The sequence below is a fragment of the Oryx dammah genome, unplaced genomic scaffold, assembly GCF_014754425.2.
Source record: "Oryx dammah isolate SB20612 unplaced genomic scaffold, SCBI_Odam_1.1 HiC_scaffold_5, whole genome shotgun sequence".
In the NCBI taxonomy this organism is placed as follows: domain Eukaryota; kingdom Metazoa; phylum Chordata; class Mammalia; order Artiodactyla; family Bovidae; genus Oryx; species Oryx dammah.
The window spans coordinates 86,714,614-86,726,981 of record NW_024070189.1 but is presented as its reverse complement, the minus strand read 5'-3'; the positions used below and the strand labels follow the sequence as shown (position 1 = coordinate 86,726,981).

The following is a 12,368-nucleotide window of genomic DNA, read 5'->3' as shown; positions in this document are numbered from 1 at the left end:
AGGAGGAGAAGGGGACGACAGAGGATGAGATGGCTGGATGGCATCACCGACTCGATGGACGTGAGTCTGAGTGAACTCCAGGAGTTGGTGATGGACAGGGAGGCCTGGCGTGCTGTGATTCATGGGGTCACAAAGAGTCGGACACGACTGAGCGACTGAACTGAACTAACCATCAAAGTGGAAAGTCTTGCCTTTAAAGTTGAGAAATCATCTCGTCGATTGGGTCTTTGTTGCTAGCGTATTTCCTGATATTTTGCCTTCACTTCATTCTTTGCATTAGGATTCCTACTTTTGTGCCATTTCAGTATGTGTTTATGAGATTTCACTTTTTAAATCTAATCTCACATTTCAGTTGTCTTCAGTGAGCATTTAATCATTTATACATTGTTTGCTTTTTTCATTTGGTACTTTCCCCCACATTTTTGAGGGTTAGAAACTCCTTTCCTAATTTTAATTTACTACTATTTCTATCTTGAAAATCCTTTATCATCATTTACATCACTGTTTTTGCTAGATAAATGGTAGATATTAAAAGATCTAAGAATCATTATACTTGGAATTTCACCTAAATAATCTGGAATATCCTGTGGGATAGGGTGGTATGAAGGCAATGAACTTTTCCGTCACACTTAATTTTTGAGTTTTTTCTCATCCATTTGTGTGAAATAAAAAGCTTTATGAGGCTCCCCAGCATCTGTTAACAGAAAGAGTAGCTCTGTTGTGAGCCTTAAAGGATATAACTTACAGTTTCTGATACTTGGCCCAGTGTAGTGATTTAGTAAATAAGATCATTTTTTAAAAGAGGAAATTTAATCTCAAAGAGGTGACATGTATTTGCTGCCTGTACAAAATTCTGTAGTTTTGAATTAGACTGTCAACCCATGTGTCTTCTGGATTATACCTTTCAGAAAAATAATATTCAGTAAGTTATTCTGCCTACCTGTGTATTCATTGAGTATCTTACGCATACTTGACAGGGCTTAAAATGTGTTGGGAGAAAGGAAGAATTTAATGCCCATTTTGGCAAAGATTTTTAATAAGTGAGCAAAGATGAATATAAATATAAGACAATTCTTATACTAGAGAACTTGTAGTGAGGTGGTCTTATCTAATAATCACTGCTAACATACTTAGTGGTGTAGAAGGGGCGGTACCTCCTTGGGGCAGAGGTAGGGTTGGTTGAACTGGGTTATGAGGAATATGTAGCTTGCCAAGATTTTAGCAGAGAAGGAATGACTTCTGGGCAGAAATAATACAAATGAATGCAAAGGCCTGAAAACAGTCCTATTTATGAGAACTCTGGGTCAGGTACACATAGTAAACCAGTCAAAGGAATGTCTCGTGGTCATTGAAGAGATGGTAGTTGAGATGTTCTCACATGATTCGTAGCATATGAAGATAAAATGGATAGAATAACAGAAATTGAAGTAGGTAAAGTTGTTTAGCAGAATGTAACTTATGTTTCAGTTCAGTTGCTCCGTCATGTCTGACTCTTTGCAACCCCATGGACTGCAGCATGCCAGGCCTCCTTGTCCGTCACCAACTCCTGGGATTTATTCAAACTTATGTCCATCAAGTCCGTGATGCCATCCAACGGTCTCATCCTCTGTCATCCCCTTCTCCTCCCGCCTTCAATCTTTCCCGGCATCAGGGTCTTTTCAAATGAATCAGTTCTTCACATCAGGTGGCCAAAGTAGGGAACCATGAAGAGTCACAGTGTTTTGACTGCTACTTACTCCTGAACACTCACATTGGAAACAGAACAGTTTAGACATTGATTCTTTTTGAGAAACCATCAGGAAGTTTTGCATATCTCATTGGAGCTTTTAAGTGAGAGGATTTTTTGTGAGGAGGAGGATGTGGGAGCAGTTTCTCCAGACTTCCTTGTGTAAGATAAAGTCCTAAAAATATTTTGGCAATAGAGCAAATATGGCTTGGGATATCAAATGTAATAATTTAAATTTATTTGGTATCCATTAGAGGTCCACTGTAGCATTTTGAACAGGGGACGACGTACTGTTTTATCTAGGCGACTTACCTGACCATGCCAGATGGAATTGGAGAAGACCATGACAGAAGCAGTAAGTTTAGGACTGAAGTGATGAAGGCTTGACTAAGGAATGGTGATGGTGGGAATGAAAAGGCATCATGAAAGGGATTTCTAAAAACCTTCTGACAGTTTTGAAGAAATGATTGAAGATAAGATTTGGAAGATAAGCAGAGGAATTGGAAATGTTGAAATTTCATTCTTGGATGACTGGGAAATTTTTAATATCAGCAAGTGATACAATATTAGCAGGAGAAGTAGTTGTGGGAAAAAGCTGAAATTGTTGTTTGTTATTTATTGAATGTGAGGTTAATTATAAGTCTACTTTAGAACATGTCAGTATACCTTTGCAAAAGTGATTTTTTAAAATTATGATGTAATTTGTAATTTTTAGTAGATAGGCCAGATAGTCTTTTTCTTTCTTTCCAGTTATATTGAGGGATAATAATAAATATTTATTTTATTTTCCTTCCAGTTTTATTTATTATATATGTAAATTTATACATATACAACTGTATAAGTTTAAGGTGTAATGATTTGACTTACATCATAAAGTGATAAAGCGCAATAAATTTAATGACTAACATCTCATGTAGATAGAAAGTTAAATGAAAAAAATGTTTTTCTTGTGATGAGAATGCTTAGGATTTACTCTTAACAGCTTTCATATATAACATGTGTCACTGAGTTGTATACAATAGTGTTTATCGTGTTGACATCACATCCCTAGTACTTATTTGCCTTATAACTGGAAGTTTCTGTGTTTCTTTTCTTTTTAAAATCTATTTATTTTAATTGAGGATAATTAAAATATTGTGATGGTTTTTGTCATACATCAGTATGAATCAACCATAGTTATACATGTGTCCCTTCCACCTCCCCCCACCCTATCCCTCCAGGTTGTGACAGAGCACTGGCTTTGGGTGCCCTGTGTCATATATCAAACTCACACTGGTTACCTATTTTGCATATGGTAGCATATATGTCTCAGTGCTATTCTCTCAAATCATCTCACCTTCTCCTTCTCCCACCGAGTCCAAAGGTCTGTTCTCTATATCTGTGTTTCCTTTGCTACTCTGCATGTAGGATCACTGATGCCATCTTTCTAGATTTCATATAAATGCATTAATTTACAGTATTTATCTTTCTGTTTCTGACTTGCTTCACTTTAATAGTCTCTAGATTCATCTGCCTCATTAAAACTGACTAAAATGTGTTCCTTTTTACAGCTTTTGAGTAATATTCCTTTTGCATTTTCATCCTTTTTAGTAATATTCCATTTTGTATATGTATGACAACTTCCTTACCCATTCATCTGCTAGTAGACATCTAGGTTGCTTCCATGTCCTAGCCATTGTAAATAGTGCTGCAGTGAACATCAGGATACATGTGATGTGTCTTTTCCAATTCTGGTTTCCTCAGGGTATATCCCCAGTAGTGGGATTGCTGAGTTGTGTGGCAGTTTTATTCCTAGTTTTTTTAAGGAAACTTCATACTGTTCTGCATAGTGGTTTTATCAGTTTGCATTCCCACCAGCAGTGTAAGAGGGTTCCCTTTTCTCTACAACTTTTTCCTGGGCACTCTCCAGCATTTATTGTTTGTAGACTTTTTGATAATGGCCATTCTGACCAGTGTGAGATGATTCCTCACTGTGGTTTTGATTTGCATTTCTCTAATAATAAGCAATGTTGAGGATTTTTCATGTGTTTATTGGCCATCTGTATGTCATCTGTTTAGGTCTTCTGCCCACTGTTTTGATCAGCTTGTTTGTTTTTCTGATATTAAGCTGCGTAATCTGCTTGCATATTTTGGAGATTAATTCTTTGCAGATGTTTCCATTGTTGTTATTTTCTCCCACTCTGAGTGCCATCTTTTTACCTTGCTTATAGTTTCCTTTGTTGTGCAAAATCTGTTAAGCTTAATTAGGTCCCATTTGTTTGGTTTTATTTCCATTACTCTGGGTTGTGGGTCATAGAGGATCTTGCTGTGATTTATGTCAGAGAATGTTCTGCCTATATTTTCTTCTAAGAGTTTTATAGCTTCTAGTCTTACATTTAGGTCTTTAACCCATTTAGAGTTTATTTTTGTGTACGGTGTTAGAAAGTGTTCTAATTTCATTCTTTTACATGTAGTTCACCAGTTTTCCCAACCACTTGTTGAAGAAACTGTCTTTTCTCCATTGTATATTTTTGCCTCTTTTGTCAAAGTTAAGGTGTCCATAGGTGCAAGGGTTTATCTCCAGGCTTTCTGTTTTGTTCCATTGACCTATTTTTTTTTTATTTTTGTGCCAGTACCATACTGTTTTGTTTACTGTAGCTTTGTAGTATAGTCCGAATTTGGGAAGGTTGATTTCTCCAGTTCTGTTCTTCTTCCCTCAGCCCTCATCTCTAGGAACCACAAATCTGATCTCTTTTACTTTGAGTGAGTTTGTTTTTGAAGTAAAATCAACCCAGAACACTTAGGTGAAACTAACTTAAGTGTTAGGTTAGTTTCTCTTACCCAAAGTAGTGATTTGGTATTTCTATACATTTCAAAATAATCACCACAATAAGTCCTATTACCATCTGTCACCATACAATGTTATTACATATTTATTGACTATATTCTTCACCCTGTGCATTTCATATCCATGAGTCATTTATTTTACAGCTGGATGTTTGTACCTGTTAATATCCCTGAGCTATTTCTATCCTTCCCCTCCTCCCTTGGCAATGTAGTCTTGTATCAGTGGCATAAATTTTGGAAACAGGCTTGTATTCTAGATCACCTTTAATAAGTATCACTGTTATGAGACTTGGAAGTCACTGATCTTTTTGGATTTTCCCTTGTTCACCTTTAAATTGGAAATAGTAACACCTGAGTACGTCAAGGCTTGTATTGTCACCCTGCAACTTCTATGCAGAGTACATCATGAGAAACACTGGGCTGGAAGAAGCACAAGCTGGAATCAAGATTGCTGGGAGAAATATCAATCACCTCAGATATGCAGATGACACCACCCTTATGGCAGAAAGTGAAGAACTAAAGAGTCTCTTGATGAAAGTGAAAGAGGAGAGTAAAAAAGTTGGCTTAAAGCTCAACATTCAGAAAACTAACATCATGGCATCTGATCCCATCCCTTCCTGGGAAATAAATGGGAAACAGTGAAAACAGTGACAGACTTTATTTGGGGGGGCTCCAAAATCACTGCAGATGGTGACTGCAGCCATGAAATTAAAAGACGCTTACTCCTTGGAAGGAAAGTTATGACCAACCTAGATAGCATATTCAAAAGCAGAGACATTACTTTGCCAACAAAGGTCCATCTAGTCAAGGCTATGGTTTTTTCTGTGGTCATGTATGGATGTGAGAGTTGGACTGTGAAGAAAGCTGAGCGCCGAAGAATTGATGCTTGTGAACTGTGGTGCTGGCGAAGACTCTTGAAAGTCCCCTGGACTGCAAGGAGATCCAACCAGTCCATCCTAAAGGAGATCAGTCCTGGGTGTTCATTGGAAGGATTGATGCTGAAGCTGAAACTCCAGTACTTTGGCCACCTCATGCGAAGAGTTGACTCATTGGAAAAGACCCTGAATGCTGGGAGGGATTGAGGGCAGGAAGAGAAGGGGACGACCAAGGATGAGATGGCTGGATGGCATCACGGACTTGATGGACACGAGTTTGAGTGAACTCTAGGAGTTGGTGATGGACAGGGAGGCCTGGCATGCTGGGATTCATGAGGTTGCAAAGAGTCCAACACAACTGAGCGACTGAACTGAACTGAATATCTGATTACAGGGCTCTTGTGTATACTATATAGTATAATGTATAGGCATCCTGGCCTAAAGCCGTCAGTAAATGTTAGTTTTCCCTTCCTCCTTAGAAGATGCCAGCCTTAGTTACTCTTGACTGTTTTCATGCATTAAGATGGACATCAAAGAATAACACATAAAGCATTTTTGTTTCATTGTTTAGCAGTTCACTGAAGGCATAACCATGATTGTTTGCTAAATAAAATATGTGTATAACCAGGCAGTTTGTAATTAGACTAACTCAGATGTTGTGATTATTGAATGTGTAGGTGTAGTTAACAGCCTTCATTTCTGGTAAGTGACTTTACTTAGGAGGATGTATGCTCACGTAAGCAAGAGAGACTATTTCCTGGGAGGAAATTGTGGTCTCCAGATCTTTATAATGTCACCTTTAATCTTTCTGTACTCATGAGCATTGTCCTATACAGACTGTTTTCTTGAAGCAGTTTTCTTGCTTGTAGTAAATGAAGCCTCCTTATGAGCCTGTTAAAACTCCACAGACTGTCAGTAATATGGAAAAATTGGATGTTTAATCAGGAATGTGAACATGTGTTTCAGGTAGAGAATTCCAAAGATAATGAAGATAGTATTCTACAAAGAGAAATTCCTGCCAGACAGTCTCGAAGAAGGTTTCGGAAAATTAATTGTAAAGGAGAACGCCAGACTATTACTGATGATGTGGATATTAACAACTATCTTTCTGTAAGTATATTTACGAACATTTCATTGATATTCCTTAATGTTCATATACAGTATGAACATAACATATTTTTGGTAATAGCATATATTTTTGGTAATATCAACACTTGGGCACTACAGATAAAAGTTTGGGGCACGTAAAGATATCTGTATAATTTTTTTAAATGTTTCTATTGTGTTGGCTTTGATAGAAATAGTCTTACCAGTGGGGTATTTGTTTTTGTTTAAATGGTGTAAAAGAATTTTTTTAATGTATCTTTTTAGACATGCTTGTGGATTTTCTTAACCTCTCTGTTGCTTGAACAGTGTGCCCTGAGTGTATGTGTGCCAAGAGAACTCAGAAAATAGACTCATTTGGGAGCTTTTTTTTCTTTTATGGACTAAGGCATACCAAAGAAATAAAAAAAAAGTCAGTTCTTCCCTTCAGGTGTGGGACAGTTATGCTACTGTATGCTAGTGCAGAAATATATGCAATTGTTAAAGGTATGTTTTCACAGGCAATTACTGAAAGACAATGATGAAATAATCAACTTCCATAAAACCAGAAAATCTTCTTAAGTCTTTAATATTGTAATAAGAGATGCTGCTTTTCAGACTGAAAAGTATTAAGTTGGCCAAAAAGTTTTTTCAGAATTTCCCATATGATCTTACGGGAAATACTTGAACAAACTTTTTGAATGATCCAATAGTTGAATCAAGGAATAAGGATAATTTAAGAAAGAATAAATCCAGGTGTGTTTTATAAGTTTTCAATGGAAACTTGATCCCCCAAAATATAAAAACAGCCTAGAGATTTAGGGTATCAAAATTCCCAAGGGTATATGTTCTTTTGGTTGTCAGAAACAGAAATTCATTCCATTTTAGGAATGAGGAGGATTATTTAGGGAGTTGTTTGTGTTAGAGTGTTAAATTTGAGCAGCTGTAAGGATCTGATGCTGGGAGGGATTGGGGGCAGGAGGAGAAGAGGACGACAGAGGATGAGATGGCTGGATGGCATGACCGACTCGATGGATGTGAGTTTGAGTGAACTCCAGGAGTTGGTGATGGACAGGGAGGCCTGGTGTGCTGCGATTCATGGGGTCGCAAAGAGTCAGACACGACTGAGCGACTAAACTGAAGGATTTAGTCATTATTTGCCGAATTTCTTTGATTGAACACATTCTGACAACAAGCAATAACATATGAAGTAGTCCTCACATTTTTATTACATAAAAGTTCATTTCCTGTTTTTATTATTTAATGATTTTTTTCATTTTGTTTTTTGGCTGTACCATTTAGTTTGCAGGACAGGGATTGAACTCGGGACCATGGCAGTGAAAGTGCCGAGTCTTAACCCCTGGACTGCCAGGGAATTCCCACTTTTTATATAGTAACTTTCTCTGTCACTAATTAATTTTAGCTAATTCAAGTTTTAATTAAGTTTGGACTTATTGCACAAATGATTCTTGTCTATTTTTGAAAAATTAAAAGTTGATCAGTCCCATCACTCACTTATGGAACTACTAATGAAATTTTGTATATTCTTGGATAGAACTTTCTGGGTCTTTTGTGGTTCCATATGAATTTTAGGATTTTCCCCCTAATTCTATGAAGAATTTCCTATGTATTTTGGTAGAGATTACATTAAATCTGTAGATTGCTTTGGATAGTGTGGCCATTTTAACAATATTAATTCTTGCAGTCTAAGAGCATGAGCTATCTTTCCACTTCTTTGTGTCATCTTCATTTTCCCTTATCAGTGTTTTGTAGTTATCAGTGTATAGGTCATTCACTTCCTTGGTTAAATTTATTCTTAGGTATTTTGCTTAGTTAACATAATTTTAAACAGGAATTTTTTTCCTTTACCAATATCTATATTTTAATGTTGTATACTACTACCTTGCCAGATATATTTATTAGTTCTAAAAGGGTTTGTGTGTGGAAAAGTTAGGGCTCTTTATAGAAAGTATTATGTCATCTGGAAATAGTAACAGTTTTACCTCTTCCCTTCCAGTTTGGATACCTTTTATTTTTTTTTCTTGTCTTATTTCTATGACTGGGACTTCCAATAGTATGTTGTCCAGAAGTGGTGAGTGGGCATCCTCCTATTATTCCTGAATTTAGTGGGAAGATTTTCAGCTTTTCACTGTTGAGTGTGATCGATTTGTCATAAATGACTCTTGTTATGATGAGCTATGTTCTTTCTCTACCCTCTTTGGTGAGAGTTTTTGCATGAAGGGATGTTGAATTTTGTCAAATGCTTTTTTTTTCTCCACCATTTTTTTTCCTCTGCTTTTGTTTAGTGTGGTATATCACAGTAATTGATTTGTGTATGTTGAACCATCCTTGAAACCCTGAAATGAATCCAGCTTCATCATTCTGTATGATCCTTTGTATATATTTTTGGATTTGATTTGCTAATATTTTTTGAGGGTTTTAACATCTGTATTCATCAAAGATATTGGCCTGTAATTTTCTTTTCTTGTAGTGTATTTGGCTGCTTTTGATAGCAGTGTGATTGTGGCTTACTACAGTGAATTTGGCAGTGTTCCTCCTTCTATTTTGGAATAGTTAGATAAGGATGGGTATAAGTTTTAATAGCAAAAATCTTAATCAGTATTGATACAGTAGGTAATTGGTTTTATGACTACCATAGGATCTTTATTTCTTTTGTGGGTATTATCAGCAGTTCAGAGAGATCAGGAGGACTCATTTAAAAAAAAAATACTTGTTTATTTGACTACACCAGGTCTTAGTTGAGGCCCATGCCTGTTCAGTCTTAACTTGTGGCTTGGTGGGTCTAGTTACCCCACCAGGGATTGAACTTGGGCCCCTTACATTGGGAGCATGGAGTTTTTAGCCACTGGACCACCATGTAAGTCCCAGAATCATTATTTAAGATAGCGGTGGAAATTTGACAGTTTCTTTTTGCACTTGCGAGCCATCAACTTTTTCTTGCTAGAGTGCTGAAGGTCAAAAATTATTAAAGGTGTATGGAATATTTTGTTACAGTAGTTTTCTTAAGTATCATTAATCCAAACCTGTACATCAGATTTTATGAACATTAAAAATTTTGCATGTGTTTGAAAGATACTTTCTAAGTGAATGCCTAGAATGATTGAAAAAAATGATTTATTTTTATGTAATATTTTCAGCCTGCTCATGTACAGTGCTTTGTATAAAAGTGAGAAGCACACTCTAAACTTGAAAAGTTTTTCTTTTTTAATGTTAAAAGAGCACTTCTATAACAGTAATAACATTATTGAAACTCCTTTGGGTATTGCTCTCAGAGCTCACAACACATTTAAATATCTTCAAATATTCTCAGTGATTTCAGAACTTTAATCCTTGGGGAGGATGTACTTGATATTTGAAAATAGCATAGAGGTGATTGGGAGCAATATTCAGTGAATAGGATAGGTAATTAAGACAAGTAAAAATAGTCTTTTATTTAGATGAGCCATCTCTCTGAATTCTTCTTTCATTTATTATGTGATTGGGGCATTTTATCTGAACTGTTACTGCTTTGGTTGCTTTGCTCTAAAAATGAGGATGACAGTATTGAGTTTACCTGTCTTGCATGATGGTTCACACTCGAGGTTTAATCAGTTAATGATATCTCTAGGTTCTTTCTCTCAGATGTTTGTGCCCTTATCTCAGTTTCCGCATGTCATTGCTTTAGTGTTCACTGTCATTCTTTTTAGAAATGTTGTAGTAGCATCTCCCAGCAACCCGCCCCCCCCCCAACAACTTTTATTGTAAAAGCAATAATTTTTCATTTTAAGTACTTAGGAGAATTTTTTAAATTGAAAAGTATTATATAATTTTGGCATTTTAAAATATTGTTTAATCACTTTGTTTATTTCAAGTTCTGTTTTTCTCTTCTCTCTGGTGTGTACTCCTAGCCCTAGTCTTTATGTACTCCACTATCCCCTGCTACCAAATAATTCATTCATTTTACTTTTATCAGTCCTAAAAGAATCTTTTAACAGTGTTATTTCTTTTAAACTCTTAAGTCTTTTTATGGCCTACTACCACCTATTAGAAAGTCTAATGACCTAGAATATTTATCTGGCATGTAGTCTAAACCAGTTGTGTCTAATAGAACTTTCTGCAATGATGCAAATGTTTTATATCTGTGGTTTTCAAACTGATAGTAACCAGCCACATGTGGCTTTTGAGCATTTAAAATGTGGCTGGTATGAATGAGAATTTTAATTTAAAATTAAAAATTTTAATTTAAATACTTTATATCATCTCATGGAAGGAATCCATGATTTTTTCTTGGTAGGATTAGGTATACATATCTACATTGCTGTAGTATCCCGTGTATATAACTGTTACCATTTATTATACTATATTGTACTTTTTTTCATTCAAATGTCTGTTTCTCCCATCAGAGTGTACATGCTTTGAAAATGTGAACCATCATGCTTATATTCCTCAGAGCATATTGCCTGTTAAAGAAAATAGAGTGCCTGTTTTTATAAGCTTGTTGAAGTTTCTTGTGTAACTTTGGGCAAGTTGTGTATCCTTCTTAGTGATTTTTTATGTATAAGAGGCTCTGCTCATTGTCTCGTGCATTGAAAAACATGCAGTAATGTCAACAGTTCCTGTTTCTGTTACTATTATTTAAAATACTCAAAAAAATATGTTTGTTCTTGTTACTAACAAATTTTATTATTTATTGATTCCTGGCTATAAAACATGTTTACCAAAATATGTATAAATGTAAAGATAACTGAAAATAGTTAGATAAAGTATCAAAGGGAGAAAAAAGGTAGGAAATATAAAATCAGGCAGGCAGCAATCAGCCACCTATGCCTTTCACAAGTTTCTTGTAGCCTGTACTTGCTATGGTTCACTTTAAATAATTTATTTTTTCAACCCTACAAGATAGAGTGCTTATATAAATGTATATGAAAGTCACTGAATTAATTGCCTTACAACATATAATAATAAATGACTAGAAGCCAATTAAATGATGACAAAGGATGTCTGCTGGAAACTGATGACTGGGTTTGGAATTATTGACTTGAAGACCTTTTTTCTTTTAGTAATTAGGTCATTAAAATGTAGTTTGCAAAATGGGACATGGGAAGAAAATAGAGTTTATGTGTACTGTAATCCTCTTAAGATTTTGTGTACATTTTTCTGTTTATTTACAGTGAACACAAAGCATTTTTGCTGATACTACATGTATTAATACATGTATAAATTCACATATATTAATTTATAAATACATTTATTAACCATTTTTTACATGTATTTATAAATAGATTATATATTTTAGAATATGTGTATTATATGTTAATAAATTATATATTGGTAATACATGTATTAATTTATGAATAAGTTATATATCTTAGAAATATAGCTGAGAAATATTAAAGTACTGAGATTAACTGATATGTAAATCCCTTTCTCATCTGCCCCCAGCCTACCTTTTCAGCCTTCTGGCCCCATTATTTTGTAGGTTGTTCCTTCCTCTGGTTTTCTCACCCTGGAAGTTTCTTACAGTCCTCTTTGTTAATGTAATTCTGTCCTTTGATGATTCAGTTTGAATCTTAGCATGCTATTTGCTCCTTTTATCCAGAATGGTCTCTACCATGTCCTCCTGACAAAGTCTTGCTCAGCTCCTACAACTCCATGAACTCTTTTAGAGAAGCCTTCCCTAACACTTCCATGTTCCTAGACTGTGCTGCTTCTGATTGAAGTAGAACCCATAAGATGATATACATACTTATATACATTTGCTCATAATTATGTTCTCTTCTGAAGATAGAGTAGGGAAAGTCGATCAGTCATGTCCTACTCTTTGCGACCCCATGGGCTATAGCCTGCCAGCCTCCTCT

At 35.6% G+C, this 12,368-nt stretch overlaps 1 protein-coding gene across 8 annotated transcripts in view; it reads left to right on the top strand.

Moving 5' to 3' along the window:
• RAPGEF6 (Rap guanine nucleotide exchange factor 6) overlaps positions 1-12,368 on the top strand; it is a 217,024-nt gene that overhangs the window by 80,573 nt on the left and 124,083 nt on the right. For all 8 annotated transcript variants that reach the window (XM_040241778.1, XM_040241776.1, XM_040241777.1 and 5 more), the window contains one exon: positions 6,394-6,537. In XM_040241778.1, coding sequence (XP_040097712.1) covers positions 6,394-6,537 — 144 coding nt within the window. The remainder of the gene's footprint in view (positions 1-6,393; positions 6,538-12,368) is intronic.